At 36.0% G+C, this 17546-nt stretch overlaps 2 protein-coding genes across 5 annotated transcripts in view; one reads left to right on the top strand and one right to left on the bottom strand.

Annotated features, from left to right (window-relative positions):
- Positions 1-7380, bottom strand: part of tbxas1 (thromboxane A synthase 1 (platelet)) — a 59879-nt gene extending 52499 nt beyond the window's left edge. The window contains exons 1-2 of one of the 2 annotated variants that reach the window (XM_043264245.1): positions 7307-7380; positions 4712-4828 (exon numbers count right to left, since the gene is read on the bottom strand). In XM_043264245.1, the coding sequence (XP_043120180.1) occupies positions 4712-4812 (101 nt within the window). In that variant the 5' untranslated portion in view covers positions 4813-4828; positions 7307-7380. The remainder of the gene's footprint in view (positions 1-4711; positions 4829-7306) is intronic. The other variant, XM_043264246.1, reaches the window with a different exon arrangement.
- Positions 7381-8077: 697 nt separating this feature from the next.
- hipk2 (homeodomain interacting protein kinase 2) overlaps positions 8078-17546 on the top strand; it is an 89842-nt gene continuing 80373 nt past the window's right edge. For all 3 annotated transcript variants that reach the window (XM_043264541.1, XM_043264538.1, XM_043264540.1), the window contains exon 1: positions 8078-8447. In XM_043264541.1, the coding sequence (XP_043120476.1) occupies positions 8429-8447 (19 nt within the window). In that variant the 5' untranslated portion in view covers positions 8078-8428. The remainder of the gene's footprint in view (positions 8448-17546) is intronic.

Genomic DNA, 17546 nt, shown 5'->3' with positions numbered 1-17546 from the left:
GACCTTTCTGAAATGGTGCCCGTTGTTTACGCTGTCCAAAGGGTGACAGATGGGTTCGCACTCGACTCTGTCTCTTAAATTTTATGAGAAGATCTATTAGAATATGTCATCTTCTCCACTCAGCCTTGCCAGTGGAGAGATTCGGTCATGGTCACAAGGCCCCTATATTGACAGTGTGTTAAGTGAGAGGGATTAGCAAGTTTTCAATAAGAAATGAAAAAACAAACTTCTCAGGTTTCACAGAAGGGGGAATTTACAATCTTTATGAGGAAGGAGACATATTTTGAATTTAACGAAGACAGGAACAACAGAAGAAGAAGAAGAAGAATAGGAATGATTGCATTAACCTTTACTTAGGGAAGAGCGGGGTCACTTTTTACGTAAATTGGCATTTATAAGAAAGGAGAAATGAGACAGATGTCAAACTACCCCTAATTATATTTCAGGATGTCAGCTATTAAATGAAAGCTGAACTCTCTCAGAAAAGAATCTCGAAATAAAGTGTCATTGAAAGTCCTATTTTGCTGCATATTTAGCTACATTTTCCAAACCAGAAATATATATATATATATATATATATATATATATATATATATATATATATATATATATATATATATATATATATAGGTTTTATAAACTCACAATAGGATTTACTAATATTAAAATTCTGGCCAAGAGAGTATATATAATATTTTTTTTGAAATAAATAAATAAAAACCAAACTTGTAAATTAGGCCATCATAACATATAATGTCATAAACATCATAAAAAGTAATAAATGTTGAGATTTTTATTATTTAATTATATTACTATTATTATTTGACTTTTTAAATCAACATTATATGCTGAAAATGTAAACTAAAATATAAAAACATGAAAAATACCCAGCCCAATAAATATCCAATATCTACCAATAGATAAACTAAATCTGTAGTACTGACTGATACCCAATATACTACTGATATATTGTGCATATATATCTTGAAGCATGATCAGATATATCAGATATAGGATAAGCCTGAAAAAAGGCATATGCCTATATGCAAGCATGTAACTAAAATAGTTCTCACTACGCAAGTTTTAAAAGAAATGAAGACAATGCAAGCACACGCTGCTTTCTCAGCGTTCCCACACAGTCCACTAAACTGGGCATTAGAATAACCTGCCAAATTTAGATATGATTATCTTCCAATCTACACAACAACAGACGTTCAGCTGCTAATGCTGTCAAGCTACCCAAATAACCTTTTCTTGCAATGTCAAAGTCCAGCAAGTAACACCGAATCGCAGAGGACTGAACCTAACAGCTTTGTTTGCCGGTAGGTGACGCTTTGGCTGTCTCCAGTCCCCTCTCATCATGCCTTTATGCGTAATGAGGCAGAAGGGGACAGAGTTCAGAAGAAGTTCAGCTCACTGCTAATCATGCTTTCCTCACATTCTGGCAATTGCAAACACTCTGAAGGCCCTGTCATTGTAAAACCCTTCAATCTACTGGTCCAAGCTGGCCTCTTATATAAGCTGTAACCTTTCGCACTGACGATCAATTCTTCGTCTAAAGGAAAACGAAATGTGCTGGAGTAGTTCAGGAGGTTCCTTTGCAAATACATAGCGCTTTGCCAAGCACATTTAGCCATATTTTGCTGCACTGCAGCAAAGTTATCATATCAATTGCAAGTTTGACGCAAATAAATAGTCTTCTCCTTTACACATGGATGACCTCAGAGGAAAGACTTGGCTCCTCTACTGATTAGAAAGTTTTGTTCCGTAACACGGCGTCTTTTGTATTTTAAGTTTGTGCGTTTGACAAGCAGCGTCTCAAGGAAACAAGGCTTATATTTAACAGTGCAGTCAAGTCTCAAATCAGAGACTAATCCTCTAATATGGCTTATTTCAGCCTTGGGAGTGACCCAAAATGCTTATTGATATACCCTCCTTGAAATCCTGTTTTTTTTTTTAACCTATTTGTCATAGCAGCCGTGTGCAGAAAGGTTTCATCCCCTGATATAAATCTCCATTTGCAATGTGACAGAATAAGCAAGCCCTTACATAACTAACCTCTTTAAGTCCACTGTGAATGACAGTCATGCCTTTGCCAACAGACAGGAATTTACTTGTTCTAAAACAAAAATGTGTGTGTGTGTGTGTGTGTGTGTGTGTGTGTGTGTGTGTGTTTGTGTAAGACTGCTAAAAGTTAAATAACAGGGACAGCATTTGTACCCCATTGATGAAAAAAGCAGTTGATCACTTTTGAATTCTTTCTTATGTCTTTTAAATCTCTTTAATATGTCTAGCGTATTCTTGAATCATTTAAATTTCTTAGAAAATGTTATGTCACTTTCAAATTAGTGCTGTCAATTGATAAATCGTGAAAATAAGTTTTTGTTTACATTATATATGTATGTGTACTGTGTATATTTATTATGTAGGCTATATAAATATATAATATAATATTCCCTTGTAAATATTATATTTATAATAATATAATAAATATAATATTTACATGTTTATATTATATATATATTATATATATATATATATATGTGTGTGTGTGTGTGTGTGTGTGTAGATAGATAGATAGATAGATAGATAGATAGGTGTGTGTTAAGTTAAATAAAATATCAATATTTAATATTAATATTGCACATAAATATTAACATTAATATAAAAGTCAATGCATGCATCCAATGCCTTATAAATATATATATATATAAGTATAATTACAAAAATAAATTGGGTATCTTGGAAGGTGCCATTTCACTTTAATATTCCACCTATACATAATCTGTGGAACTTTATATAACTGATCATTTAATTTAACTGATAATTTAATTTTGCAGATAACCTTGTAAAAAAAATTACTCCACTTGAAGTATTTTACCTTAAATGAAACTACCTACATACAGTTGAGTTTTTAGGTCTCCAAGGGTTTGAATAGTAATGTAATATATGAGGCCACAGGTCATGGCACCCCCAAACAAAGCAGTGATGCTTCAATGGAATATGCCATTATGTAAGCTTCACAATGGATGTAAAAGAAGAAGAATACCTTAGCATTTAACCGGAAGGAAAGACACTTATCTTTTTAGACTGGCTTAAGTTCTTCTTAAACCTTAATTAACCTACAAGCTGTTGTCCAGAGCTCTCTTGTTGCTATGGACAACATAAGCATGTCTTTTTTGCTCCTTCTCTGTTAAAGGTGACAATATGAATGTTTCAGAAGGAAGGGTGTGACTAAGCCTTGTAAGAATGGCTGTAATTAAATTCACTGATTCCAACACTGTAATAAAGTTCTGATACGCCAAACTAAATATAACCTTAATAGAGACCTGCAACTCTAATCAGCTTCTCACCAGACTGAGTCACTGCATTATAAGAGCAGTGTTTAACTAATCCTTTATTTAAATGCTGCGCACTTTTGTTTAAAGTCACTGTGTTTTTTGAGGCCACTGCTGTCTTATAGAATCATGTCACTCTCTATAAAACACCGCTGAATGCTACAGGGGGGAAAAAAGCATTCATTATATTACAAGCGACTGGATACAGGTTTTTTTTCTTGATGAATTTCCATAAATTTGTCAATGTCCTACAATAAAAGGACAAATTTACTAGGCAACCAATAAAAAAAAACAGACTCTGCCACAATGCATATTATGTAAATTGTAAAAAACACCTTTAGACTTTGCAAAGGTAAACCTTTGTTATAAGTTCAGAGGACACTGATGTAGCAATCAATTCTCAAAAGAAAAATAGAAAAAAGCTCTTTTCGTGGCCAGATGTACCATATGGAAACTGTAACTAAACCTCCAGGCATCTGAGACAAAAAATACATTTTTGTTGCTTGTACAAATTACAGTGTACGTGCACGTTTTGAAAATTTCCCCACAGGATTTAAACATAACTATTCTATGCTTTTTTGAAATTTAAAGCAATAGTTACCCCCTTCCAAATAACAAATAAATAAATATACAATTGCTGATAATTACTCACCATCAGGCCGTCTAGCATGTAGATGAACTCCGAACAGATTTGGAGAAAATGTAGCATTACATCACTTGTTCAGCAAAAGACCCTCTCTAGTAAATGGGTGCCGTCAGAATGAGAGTCCAAACATCACATTTGTTTATTATAAACACACAGCTTTTGCTTCACAAGATATTAACTGATGGACTGGAGTCACGTTGTGGATTATTGTGACGTTTTCATCAGCTGTTTGGACGGCACCCATTCACTTCAGAGGATCCGTTGGTGAGCAATTTCTCTAAACCTGTTTTGTAAATCTTAATTCAGTTTACTTGCGTTTAAGTGCATATTTTTAAACCCAGAAATGTTTCACAGCTTGACCTTGCAAGGTTTGTGTCAGCTCTTAAGGATCTACTCCTCTCTTTATCACTGCTACAGTTACATTCCTAAGGAAACTATGAATTACCTTCAGCCTTGCCTACACGTGACTGTAAAAAGGGACCGGAATCTGAACGCTGTCTGCATTCAAACAGGAAGACATTTAAGAGATAAGTGCGGAGACACGTGTGATTGGAATTTGATCAGATCGTGCCATCCTTTCGGAGGAAAACAAGCCTGAGCTGCTTGGATCTCACAGTGGTACTAACTTCAAAACATCGGTCATGAGAAATCTGCCGTTGCAATCTTGTAAATAACAGTGTATGCGTTTTGCGATTGGAAACCTCACAATGAAAATTGTTTTACTCACCAGTAAAGGAGGCTGACAAACAGCAAAAAAAGGCACACGGACACAGACCATCCGCTCGCCTCGACTCCAAACCATTGGAGAACGTCGACTAATAGTTGCATGATGAGACCTGTCTTTCTGCACACAGAGAAGAGACGCTGACAGATTAACTGCAATGAAGAGTTCAAAGTATTTGTTATCTGTAACATCACAATATAACCGCTTAAAATCTGACAGATAAACATTAGCTCTTAATACAACCGGATCTTATCAAACCATAATAAAACGAGACAAATAAAATATGACATAGATAAAAGCCATGTGTAAACTTTCTCATATAAAACGATATATACATTAAGGTTCCATTTGTTATTATTAGTTAATTACTAATTAGTTAACATGAACTAAAAAAAACAACATCTAAAGCATTTATTAATCTTAGTTCATGTTCGTTTCAACATTACAATATTATTATAATCAGTAGCTGTAATGTATTAGGACCTGAGCTATGAATGAACAGTTGTATTTTTTTTCAACTAATGTTAATAAATTAATACATTTTGATTAAAAGATTAATAAATTCCTTAACAAATGCACTGCAATGCAGTGTTAGGTAATGTTGGTTAATGCATTCACTACTTTAACTAATGGTACCATTTGGTAAAGTATTAACCTAAAAGTGATAATTTTACATGCACCAATTTTGCCGCTTGATGATTAACACACAACAAAGGCACTAACATAAAAAAACACTTTTATGCAAATTATGTTGCTAACTGCATAGAGCATTGTAAAACAATATACAAGTTTATTGTAGTAAAACACCAGTGGAATTTAAACCTTCCTAGTCTCTTCTGCTAAGCATAAAAAAACTAAACAAACAGATATGAAAAACGTTACTTTTCCTAAAGTAAAAGAATAACACTTGGTGCAAAAATTAGAGCGTAAAAGTAACAATAAAAAAAATTCATAACAGTACATTGAACTACTGCAAAAAAATACAAATTAAAAAATGGCAAAGAAAACCCATAGACTTGTATTCAAAGAGTGACCCAAGCAATATCTTTAACTTAAAACTTTTTTTTTACTAACTGTGAAAAAAACCATAAAGTGAATATCAAGTTAATCAGAAAGAAATCTTTACATGAAGATGTGGCACTTGACCCATTCACCTCAACCACATTTTCAGTTATTAAATTAAATACAAAATGTAAATGGTTAACCACCTCACAATGGTCAACAACATCTGTAAAAAGAAATAAATGAAGAGATATAAAAACTATAAGCGCTGTTTGTTTTTCACAGCCCTGTTTTACATTAGTAAACTGCATGCAGTCCAAAAAACAACAACAACAAAAAAATACTCACAACATATACTGTAAACTTAATCACACAGACAGAAAGATGAATCCTTTTACAATATCATAAGCACAACACAACTAAATTGAATTAGGTAATGCTAACTACCAGATTCCTCCAACCTTCTTATTTGCACTATTCGCTTCTTCTCTTTCTACACGTTTGATGCTCTGCTGTTTATAATAGTCACACGCGGTTTCATGAATCCTCTGACATGTCTCAAAATCCCTAAAAAAGGCTCTTGAATTGTGAACAAGAGGCCCTGAGATACAACACATGTCTGAGTTCTCATCATCGACACTGTAAAGATGCTTTTCCATGTCAGTGTGGAGGTACAGTAGATCTCCAAGGAAAACTCGGCTAAAAAAAGACAGCATCTCCCACAAGAGCTGTCTACCTGCCAGAGCACACCGGATAGAGGTAAAGAATGCTTACATTCTGTTAACAGTGAAGTTCTCCACTTTAGCATGTTCGTGATCGTGAAGCTACGCGGGGATTTGTGTAGCCTAACAATCAGCTGTCTGTAAACATGGCTGATATTATATTATCAATAAATGTTAGTCTGAGAGCAAGTAAGGACACAGGGCTGTGTGCAAAAGGGCCGATCATTTACAATTTCACAACAACGCAAGATAGGTTTTTACAGATATTGCTGACACTGTATGAGATTGTCATTAAATCTAATGCATAAATCAGAATATGAGTTTATACAAAAATATAAGTTAATAAAATATATAATTAGATAAAAAAAAACAATAACCACTTATAACAATAACTTTAATAGCATTACTTGAGTCTCATAATCAACCAAACAAATCAATTAATGAAAATGAAAAGACACACTCGTTTTTATAGTACTACTTTTTTTCCCAAAGACGACTTCTTTCAAAACATTTGGCATTGCTTTAATTGATGTGACATCTGAGCTGTATGGTGATTGTGAAACATCGCCGAAATTCTAGTTGAGTGTTTATAATTTAGGCTACTGTCAACATTGTGTTACTGTTTTACCAATACACATAAGACGAATAAGTTCAATACTTTCGATGCTCTCTGTGTCATGTCACCTTTCCCCTGTTGTTTTGTAATAGAATCCGTAGTGTTTGCGCAATAATAAAAAAAAGAGCGAGCAGCGATCTCCATGCACTCTACTAATAATGTTTACTGTTAAATGCTTATCTAAATGAGGGATGTTACAATGTTAGCAAAGCTTTAGATGATACCAACATTATTAGTAAACGATACAAACGCGCTTACCCCGTGTTTGACAACAACCGCTTGCGATGACGCCGGTGCGTTCTGGAAAATGTAGTTTTTAAGCTGCTGGGAAAAAATTCCCACGCAATGAATTGTGGTACTTGTAGTTAGCACTGACAGCTGTAGTCTACAGTTCTTTATTTGAATATGGTAGCAGTAGTAGTAGTTTGTCAAGTAAAAAAGAAAAGCGAAAATGAAAATAGGTTTACTCAAAATTCCCACATTTAAGTAGCTACATTTTTAACTTTTGCTATATATTTAAAAATATATATAAATTAAAAGCTATGAAATAATTCGATGTAATAAGCTACTACCTAGTTTATTTGTTTGTTATATTGTTGTTATAATAAAACACATTTTTTATAGCTAGTCACATTAAAATACGGAAAGCACTTATGACTTAAATAAACAAACAAACGGAATACATAACAAGCTTTTTAATGCAATAATCCTACCTTTTAAAATGATCACAATAAAAATAAAAATATTTATTCATATTTAATGTATTGTTATTGTTTACAGTGGAAATACTAAAATTAAATTATTTTTTGACGTGTACAAATTCCTTATATGCATATGCCATAGTAATATGTAATTAACACCCTCTCTAGACCATGGTAGCATCGCCGTAAGGAAGTGATAAATGTAATAGTATGTTTACAGAACGGCGGTGATCCTGCTCGAGTAGATCGTCGTTTGATTTAGAGCGCCTGTTCAACGCGATCGGCTACCTCGTCGTTCGATTACAACGCAAAGTCGCTCCGTTCGCTCGCTCGTTTCTCTCATTGCAACTTTTGCAGGCACTCACTCCACAGACATGATCACCAGCTGAAGCCAAGACCTGCAATTTGGCTCTTTTTTTAGAGCCAAAACACCACCGGTACCCGTGGAGTTAAGTTGCAGACATCCTTTTATCATCACGCACCCCGGGCCGATTATCAAATTGAAATTCTGGATGTGATTTTTCATTCTTTTATCCTTTTTCTCTCCCTGATGAACTGGGTTAGTAATGCAGGAGACAGCAGCGATTCTGTCCGCGGCTCAAGATGGCAGATTTTTATTGAGTTGTGAACAGTGCTGTCGCTTCATTTTTTGCCATGAATAACAGAAATCCTTGCACCGATGGCCCCTGTATACGAAGGTAAGATCTACAGCCCTTACGAGGGGGAAATTAATGTCAGACCTGCACATAATTGACTAACATTATTCACTCTCTCCGCAGAGAGACCGTCGGGTCCTGAGGTTCATTACCAATCTGTTACTTGTGTCAGAAAGGATGCATTTGTTAAATTGTTATTATTTATGAAATCCTAGCTTGACGTGCTACCAGTTAGTTGTTGATTTCGTCTTGGTTTATTGTGGATTTTGACTAAAATGTATTTGAAACCGCAAACCTCCCTCTGCTTCATCGTGCGATGCTGTCTATTCACTTAATGTTTATCCTTAATGGCTGTTATTACAAACTACCATCGTTTTATAACAGATTGATGTGCATTCTGCATGCTCGTGTCATAATAGATTATGGATCTGTTTAGGGAGGTAATAGGCGATACGAAACAGAAAGTGGGTATGAAGCAAACAGGCGGTATACAGATAAGGCACGATTGTTAAATACTTCTCGGAATCGCGCTTTCTAATTTCTCGTTTCACTATTACGCGACTTGTTATTCTATTGATGCCGCACGATATATGTTGTGATGGTTTGGTGTGATTTGGACCAACTAATACACTGCAGTGTTAAGGTGACTAATCCTTGTGCAGGAACGCTTTATGGGGAACATAGTGAATCCATGGCAAGAGTTTTGACCGTCCATGCATTTTTTTGTTCTCCGTGAGGGGTAAAATCGATTCATCAACAGCCTAAAAAAGCTGGTTTTGTTCTCCAGAGAGAACGCCGAGGTCACTTGCAGGGTTAGTTCACCCCTAAATGCCTCATGGTTATTTACTTCCCCAAACCTCCTTGACTTTCTTTCTTTTTTTTTTTTTTTTCTGTGGAGGTTTTGGGCAGAATGGTAGTGACCCACAGCCTTGGTCACTGTATGCAAAATGAAAGTGAACGGCGATTTAAGATTGACATCTTTCCAACAGCACAGGTTTTTCTTTTTAAATGACGCGAGGGTGTGTAAATGATGACCGATTTTTCAAGTTTGGATGAGCTATGTCTCCATGGATGTGTCTCACACGCTGTCAGTTTTTGGGCATTGTAGGAGCAACATGCAGCTTTTTGTATGTGCCTTCAGTGCTTTAAAATGTAGGTAGCTCGCTAGGTTTTAAGACACAGCTTTGATTTTGAGATTGAATTATTTTCCGGTTTTAGTTTCTAATTGGTAGAAACAATACGACAGTGCCTTGAAAATGTCAGAGGTGCCATGCCAGCCTCAGACAGCTAAAGGTTTGCATTTGTGTCTCTTAATTTTTTCAGTATTTCTGATTGATTACCCATGCTCCCTCTGCTGGTGATAGCAACCCCCACCCTTTTTTGTCTTCAAGATAATTTGCACAAAATTGAATAAGCATTACTTTTTAATGTTTGCCTTATGAAGCTAAAGCAAGTGGTAATATTTAAACCTTTCCTCACAGTTCTACAACTTTCTTAGTTGAATAGATGATCTTATAGATAGATGGATATGAAGACCGTATGGGACATCTGAAGACCCTTGAGACTTGGTTCAGCCGTCATGCTTTGCTCTGGCTATTGTATGAACAGCATCTCGTGTGGGGATGTTCCCCTTGATCCAAACAAAACCAACTGAGCTTATTTAAGAAACAATCTGTGGAACTTCAGCCTAATTGTTTAGTCAAACAGTGATGCTCATAAGGTGTAAAGAGAGATTTGTCATTTGCAAGTAGTTAGCTAATGAAGTAGAAATGACATTGTTCTAGTGGTTTCTCTTTCTCTGCTCTTGCTTATTATAGATGTGTGCGCTCAGAATGGAAATGTGGGGCAGCGTCACACATTTCCTTTACTGTCCATATGTCTTGTGTGATATTTCTGAATGCAATTATGTAGTTTTTACACTTCAGATGGCTGAGTTATGCAGAAATGTGTCTCTTTTGCTCTTTATCTCTGTTGTTTTCATGGGAATTTTAATATGGTGGTGTTGTCATTATCTTACAAATGCCTAATAATTGCTTTATTTGCTGCTTTTTGCGGCTGGAGCAGCCAGTCCAATGTAATGCCAATCTGCGAGTGTATACGAACACACATTAAAACTAGATTAAATGTCCGGTCATGCTTGTTTAGCATTTATTTACGGACTCCGCTGCTCATCTCATGGCTGTCAGATGCATGTATTGTGTCGCCAAGGCACATGCGCGCTATGTTGAGCGCTTTTCAAAAGCAGGAGTAAAAGACCTTTCAGTTTGTGAATAAATATCTGTTACTGCTCCAGTTTAGGGTACAGACTGTCCGTGGAGACGTTTGTAATGCCAGTCCATAGTGAGAGCTCTTTGTTGTTGCCTTTTCCCCTGCACTGATGTGTCTTTGTGGAGCGCTGTGGTGCAGGCCCAACGCTCTGGCTCAATCCCATACGGAAGAGTAATCTGGGGCCAGAGGAGTCTTGGCTCCTGGCCTCGTAACCCACACTGACATGTTGATAAATGCCTGATGTGAGGACCAGGACAACCTGTCTCTACAGCAGAAGGAAGCAAATGTTTAGCTTTGGAATTCTGGAGATGAAAAGACACCTTGAGTCAGCTTTGGGTCTTTCCGATTATTTTTTTTTCTCTCTTTATATTTGGAGGTCATGTGTAGTGATTATCAATAATGTTTGCAGTGTGCTTAATATTTAGAGAAATGGTTATTAAAAATGAAAATCACCCTATTATTTATTCACCCATGCTGTTGCAAGAGCGTATGGCTTGTTTTCTTCCCTGGAACAGTGAAGCTTATGTTTCACAGAATTTCCAAGTTGCTTTTTTTCCAGCATACTGTAATGTGAATATACCATTTTGTTCAAATGTTTTATTCAGCAAGGATGCATTGAATAAATAAAACTTTTAAAATCAATTTTATTTTTAACTTTATTCATTGGAGGATCCTGAAAATGTCGTATCATGCTTTCCCATAAAACAAGCAAAAGAAGCACGACTGTTTTTAAACTGAATAAATAATAACTGCTTGATGGTCAGCAGATTAGCATATTAGAATGATATCTGAAGGATCATGTGACACCGAAGACTGGAGTAATGATGTTGGAAATTCAGCTTTGCCATCACAGGAATAAATTACGTTTTAAAATCTATTAAAATGGGAAATTGTTATTTCAAAGTGTAATCATTTTATGCATTTTTGATAAAATAAATTCAGCCTTGCAAGCATAAGAGGCCTTAACCAGAAACGCATAAAAAAACTCCAAGCTATTGAGTGGTAGTCTAGAGAAAAAAAATAGGAAGAACACTCTGAAATTGGTCCATATGACGTCTCCATTATATTCCAAGCCTTCTGAAACCAATTTTTTAAGAACCAGTATAATAGTCTAAAGCTTATGATTAGTTGCTCTCTGACCTGTAGATGATCTCTGCCAACTGTTTTTGCTTTTCAGACCTTTGTCAACCTTCTCCGTTCCCCAGAGTTTGAGTTAACGTTGCCATCTCCACTTGACGAGCATCTGCGTCATAAATTTCATAAAGTAACTGTTCCAACATGTCCTTCTGTTTTGGTGTTGGAGCTGATTGATTGTCCCTAACTGATCTTAACCTATGGCTAAGGTCCAGGGTCATTGCCAGTTGAGAACTGCAGGAAAATCTATAAGTTTGGAGGTCATCGCCCCTGAGTGAGTTTACACTGTTGCCCCCCTGAATCAAGAGGAAGTGCTTCCTTGCTAGGACACTGAAGCATTGCGACACTGTGTCTGTTTGGCAGACGGACAAATGCCTGGTTCTCATAGCCATCTACGTTCTAAAACCACAATGGCTCTCCAGGTCATTGGTCACTCTGGAAATAGTCTTTTCCAGTGCATTATCCTCACAGAAGTCCTTACAGGACTTTTCGCCTCACCGTGAGTCAATGAATGAACCGCAGGCTTGCTGAATGTGATTATGCTGTCCACATCTTGTGCTCCTTTGAAGCCTGAGGGACATTTGAGCTCTCAGAACCTCAGTGGGGAAATGGCTCACAGGTGTGCTCTGGTGCCCAAGGGACTAGAATTGTGGGATATGGGGGTTGGTTAGTTAATGGGGTCTGTCCTACTGACAGAAACCAAAAGTGCAGGGGAAAACGGGGCTTTGTTACTGACCACGGTGAACTCGTTCATTTTGTGGGTGTTTATTTTGCACGAGAAATGCACCAGTTCTTTTCCAAGTTTTAAATTGGAATGTGCAATATCAATGCATTGACTGCATCTAAGAATTGAGAAAATCTTTATAAACTCTCTCGCGTCTCACTGCTAGTAAACAAATTCAATATTCCAACACAATCTCATATTGTCTCATATTATCAATAAATGAGCGTGTGAGAAAGACGTTGTTAATGGCAAGCGTATTTATAAATGAAATGCAGATAGGAGTAATAAAAGTAAAGTCATTTGCACTCTGTGTATGGCTGCAATTATCTTCAAAGCTCAACAAGTATGAAATATAAACACAGTGCATGTTTTGGTATCACATGTTTTTCTCATTAAGTGATTTATGTGGGTGCTTGTCACAGTGCCACTGACCTCAAGAACTGTCAAATTAAGTAAACAGTGTTAAATGTGATGGCTTTAAATATTTCATTCATCGCTTTTGTATTAAATAAAATAAAAAACTAACTTTGAATACTTATTAATTCAATATTGCACACCACTCTGTCTCTGAATTTGTAAAAGCATTTATTGCAGTTGGAGCAGAGAATTTGAGAAAAAAATTGGGGGTCGCTTATATATTTAATATTGTAATTTTAATATGAATTACTGAATATTAAACCATAATACTATCATAAGCATTCAGCATCCATTATAACAGTGTTGCCTTAGTATTAAATGACATTATAATAAATATAAATATGTTTTCAGTTTAAGTAATTTAATTATTGTTTTGTCATTTCTGTTAGTTTCCATTTTAGTTTCTTTTTTTTTATTCCAGGTAATTGTGAAGGCTATTTAATTGAATTTTATTTTATTTTATTAAAAAAATAATTTAGTAGTTTTAGTTATACTTTAGACCAAACTCTGGTTTCTAAAGCCTTTTTTTTTTCTTTTGAAGTCTCTAGTTTTAAACAGAAATAAAAAAAATCCATAAAGTATTGTGGGAAAACAAATATTAATTCAAGTGTTTTGAAAGAATTTTTTTTTTTCCTCTCAACAATGTTACTATTAGTATGATCCTGAGGGCTTTATGACGCTGGTCTGGAACATTTTTTATACTTAAGTATAAGTACAAAGAAGTAAATTAAATTCCTACCAATTATAAATCCACCTTTAAGTACTTTAAGAACAGTAGAAAAAAAGTTACACAACATTAGATTTAATTACTTACTTAATTACTAGTAATTACTGCAGTTTAAGAGTGATGCCTAGACAAAAGCATATTTATTTTAAATCAACTTTAGAAACAAGATGTCTTCTTAATGTCATGCTTAATGTTTTTCTAAGATAGTCCAATGGGTTTTTATGCATGATATATGGCTGTCTTTATTTTTATTTCTAATCTTTATTACTTTAAAGAAGGCTGTCCCTCGCAAAGGGATCATCATCACATTGCACAACTGTCTTTCTCTTCAAGTTGTGCTCTGCACGTCCCTTCTCGGGCATCGCAGCACATGACCTGCAGGCTGCGTAATGGGATTTTATTATTTCACAATTAGCCTGTTTTGCTGCGCTCGTGTTGTCTTACATAATAATTTGTTATGTAACTCTCAGTTTAAATTACTAATTTGCGGTTCTCTAATTGTAAAAGTTTTGGCACGGCTCGCAACAATTAGTCCGCGATAAGGTTTCATGGAGAGCCATGCCAGCGTTAGCCCGAGAGCTCCCGTCTACATGCGCGACATGCCGGGGTAGGTGAGTTCAGCATTGATTCGCAGCCATGCGGAAACACAGAAGGATCCAGCTGCAATCCTCTCTGTTTGTTCCGTGGTGCGGGCGTCAAATATGATGCAGCACCAAGGGCATTTTCAGACAATGCTGAGTGTCATACCTTTCTACACCCACACTTATCCCCCAGCACGAATGCATTCTGGGATACGTTGCGTGTTTACACGGTAAACAAAAGGTTTGCATTTAGTTGCCAGGCTGTGTCAACATACGGTCACTTAGTGAGGTAAATAAGCAGCGATGAGAATGCAGAGAGAAGCCAATGGGAAAGACAAGGAAATCAAGTCATTTTTGTTTCAAAACATCGCAAATGGGCCTGTTTTGACTCATTCTGCCAGGTTTGGTAGATGTGCTTTTTTTTCTTAAAGGGTGGGGGTCCAACTGGCATGTTTCCTTTGATCAGATATGAGAGGATCAGTTCACGCTGGGGTCTCTCCCGGCTGCATTCTTCCACCAACAAAGGGAAATGAAAGGGGGGCTCTTTTTCACAGCCGCTGGATTTGCGGGGCTGTAATCACATGGCAATTACTCCTTCATGAAGGGCACCATTCATTTCGCCTTCACACCTATGGTTACCGGCACCAGGGTTCATATCACCAGCCACTGACTGATGGAATTCAGCTGCTTTTGTGCAATGCAATCCTGCATAGGCGTATATATCTCATGGCATTAGTTATGAATTTTAGTAAAAGTGCGAGTGGTTGATGTGAGGGGTAGCTTTGGTTTAGCTTAAGCTGAAACTTTTGGAGTAGAAAAATGATCTCAGGAATTGCTAGTCAATTTCATAATTGACAAATGACAAGGAAGCACACTGAATTAACTATTGTGCTATGCAAAAAAAACCCCAACTTAATTTGGTGTTCCCACTCAAAGTTTCTAAAAATGTTATAATGTCTTCAAATCTGCTATTCAATCTATTCAATCAAAAAACTTTCTTTCAATTAGTATGGGTTTTGTATATTCATAGCCCTTGTTGATCTGAGCTTATAAGGTTGAAAAACAACATTATTTGTGGATGATTTCTCTCAGAATGTGTGCGCCAGTTGATAGAAAACAAGCTGTATTTTTTTGACTGGGAACTTCACAATTATCAATTATGGGGGGAATTTTTTTTGTATAGTACCTTGTGTGAGCAAGGTGGGTAGGTTTTGATCCAATGTGACTTGGAACCTCTGTGGGCCTTCTGTTTGTTTTATTTACAGCTTTGGCAAAATAATTTTTTTTCTAGCATACTCGGAGACAAATTGTGGGCTCGTGTGCAGAGTTCTGTAATGTGGGTTACTGGGCATGTGCATACATGGATGAAACCGGGGGTTAAATTGGCATACAATGCATTCATTGGTCTTTCAGCATGCTCTCCCCCTCCCTGTTCTGCCCATGAAGCCATGCCAGCCTGCTGAAAGCACATTGTCTATGCCCTATATAATCCTATTGTTGTTGAGAAACCCCCATAATTTGGGCCAATTGGCATTGCGAGGCCTAGCCTGTTTTATCAGGGTAATGTACAGTCTAAACTTGATGAGAGCGAGAGATTAGCTTTGTCCAAAAACATCTTATAGTTAGCACTCAACATAACTTAACACAATAGTATAAACACCAGGGTATCTGACAGTGATTTGTAGTGTAAAATTAAGTTGAATGTCTATTTTATTTACTTGTTTATTTTTTTATAATATAATTTGTATATATATATATATATATATATATATATATATATATATATATATATATATATATATATATATATATAAAACAACAATAGTAATATAATAATGCTTTTTTTTGTTGTCTTCTGTATTTATTTTATTGCTGTATCATATTATACCAGTCAATATTTTATATTTTTAGTTGGTCAGCTTTGATAAATATATTTTCTCTAGTACTATGACTTTCTAAACAATTATTTATTTATTTATTTATTTATTTTTACATTTAAAAAAATACTAAAACATTATTTTTACTATAAATTTTATATTTTCACTGTAATATGAAGTCTAAATTTACTTGTATACAAATTTATTACATTTTTTATTTAATTATTAAACTTTTCATATCTGTGTGTGTCTTTTACCTTTTTAACTTCTTTTTTTCTATTTACTAATTAAGTACTTTCTTTTGTTAGTATGCAGATTATTAGAGAACGCTTTACAAGATGTCTTTCTACTTAACAATTTTGTGAAAATAGTTTTTACACCATTTTTCTTCGGCCTATGTATGTCACAGTCTTTTTCCATCTAATTTAAGCGTTTCCTGAAGGTAATATTGTCAGGAGAATAGAGAAGAACAGCCCTGAGAGAGATATTGTCAATAAGTCTCTTCAAAATGGTCACTTCCCACCCTCTCATTCTCATGTTTTATGCCTCCTGTAGTGAACGCAGCAGACAGTGCTGCAGGTAAAACTCCACACACACACACACACACACACACACACACACACACACACACACACAGTCATTGTGGGGTTTGGCCGCCCAGCCCGACTGTGGGCTCTTCACAGATGGCTGCAGGTAGCGTGACACGCTTGGCTGATAACCAAAGGACTTCAAAGCCCCAGACAGCCAGAACAGAGCTGAGAGAGTCTGCCCCACTTTTTGATGTGCGCCTGGAGGAGTGAGAAAGGGACACTGGCGCCCCGACAGACCAGAGCGCTCTTAAGAGCCGGAGATGAGCGGACCCGTTGCCCCTTAATGAGCTCTGCTCCAAAACCCATCATGCTCACACACAGGTCCTCTTTGTCAAGAAAGCTTCATCAGTTAACGGTAGACTGTAGTTAACCCAGCAGAGCTCTGATTGGCAACTTTTTTTAAACTAATCTTGACTTTTAAGTCACATTTTTCCCGTTTTTCCTCTTTAATTTGAAGTTCTCTTTGAATTCAAAGTACTGTGAAAGTTGTAAGAGACGGTCTTAAAAGATAGTTCAGCCAAAAATGAAAATTGTCATCTAGTCAGATTCACATCGTTCCAAACCTGTATGATTTTCTTTTTTTTTTTCGGTGCAACACAAAGGAAAATGAAAAAGAAAAGAGAGGTTTTTACATTTTCCATGCAATGAAAGACAATGGGGTCCAAAGTTTGTTGGACAAAAAGTGTAATATAACGGTATTAATGGTAACACTTTATTTTAAGGACCAATTTTCACTATCGACTACCTGCTTATTATTATGCATATTGCTAGCATACTGACCATTTATTAGTACCCAGAAAGCAACTATTTATGTCTTATTCCA

The sequence above is a fragment of the Puntigrus tetrazona genome, chromosome 18, assembly GCF_018831695.1.
Source record: "Puntigrus tetrazona isolate hp1 chromosome 18, ASM1883169v1, whole genome shotgun sequence".
NCBI classification, from domain to species: Eukaryota; Metazoa; Chordata; class Actinopteri; order Cypriniformes; family Cyprinidae; genus Puntigrus; species Puntigrus tetrazona.
The sequence above is the reverse complement of the archived record's forward strand: the minus strand, read 5'-3'. Positions and strand labels throughout refer to the sequence as shown.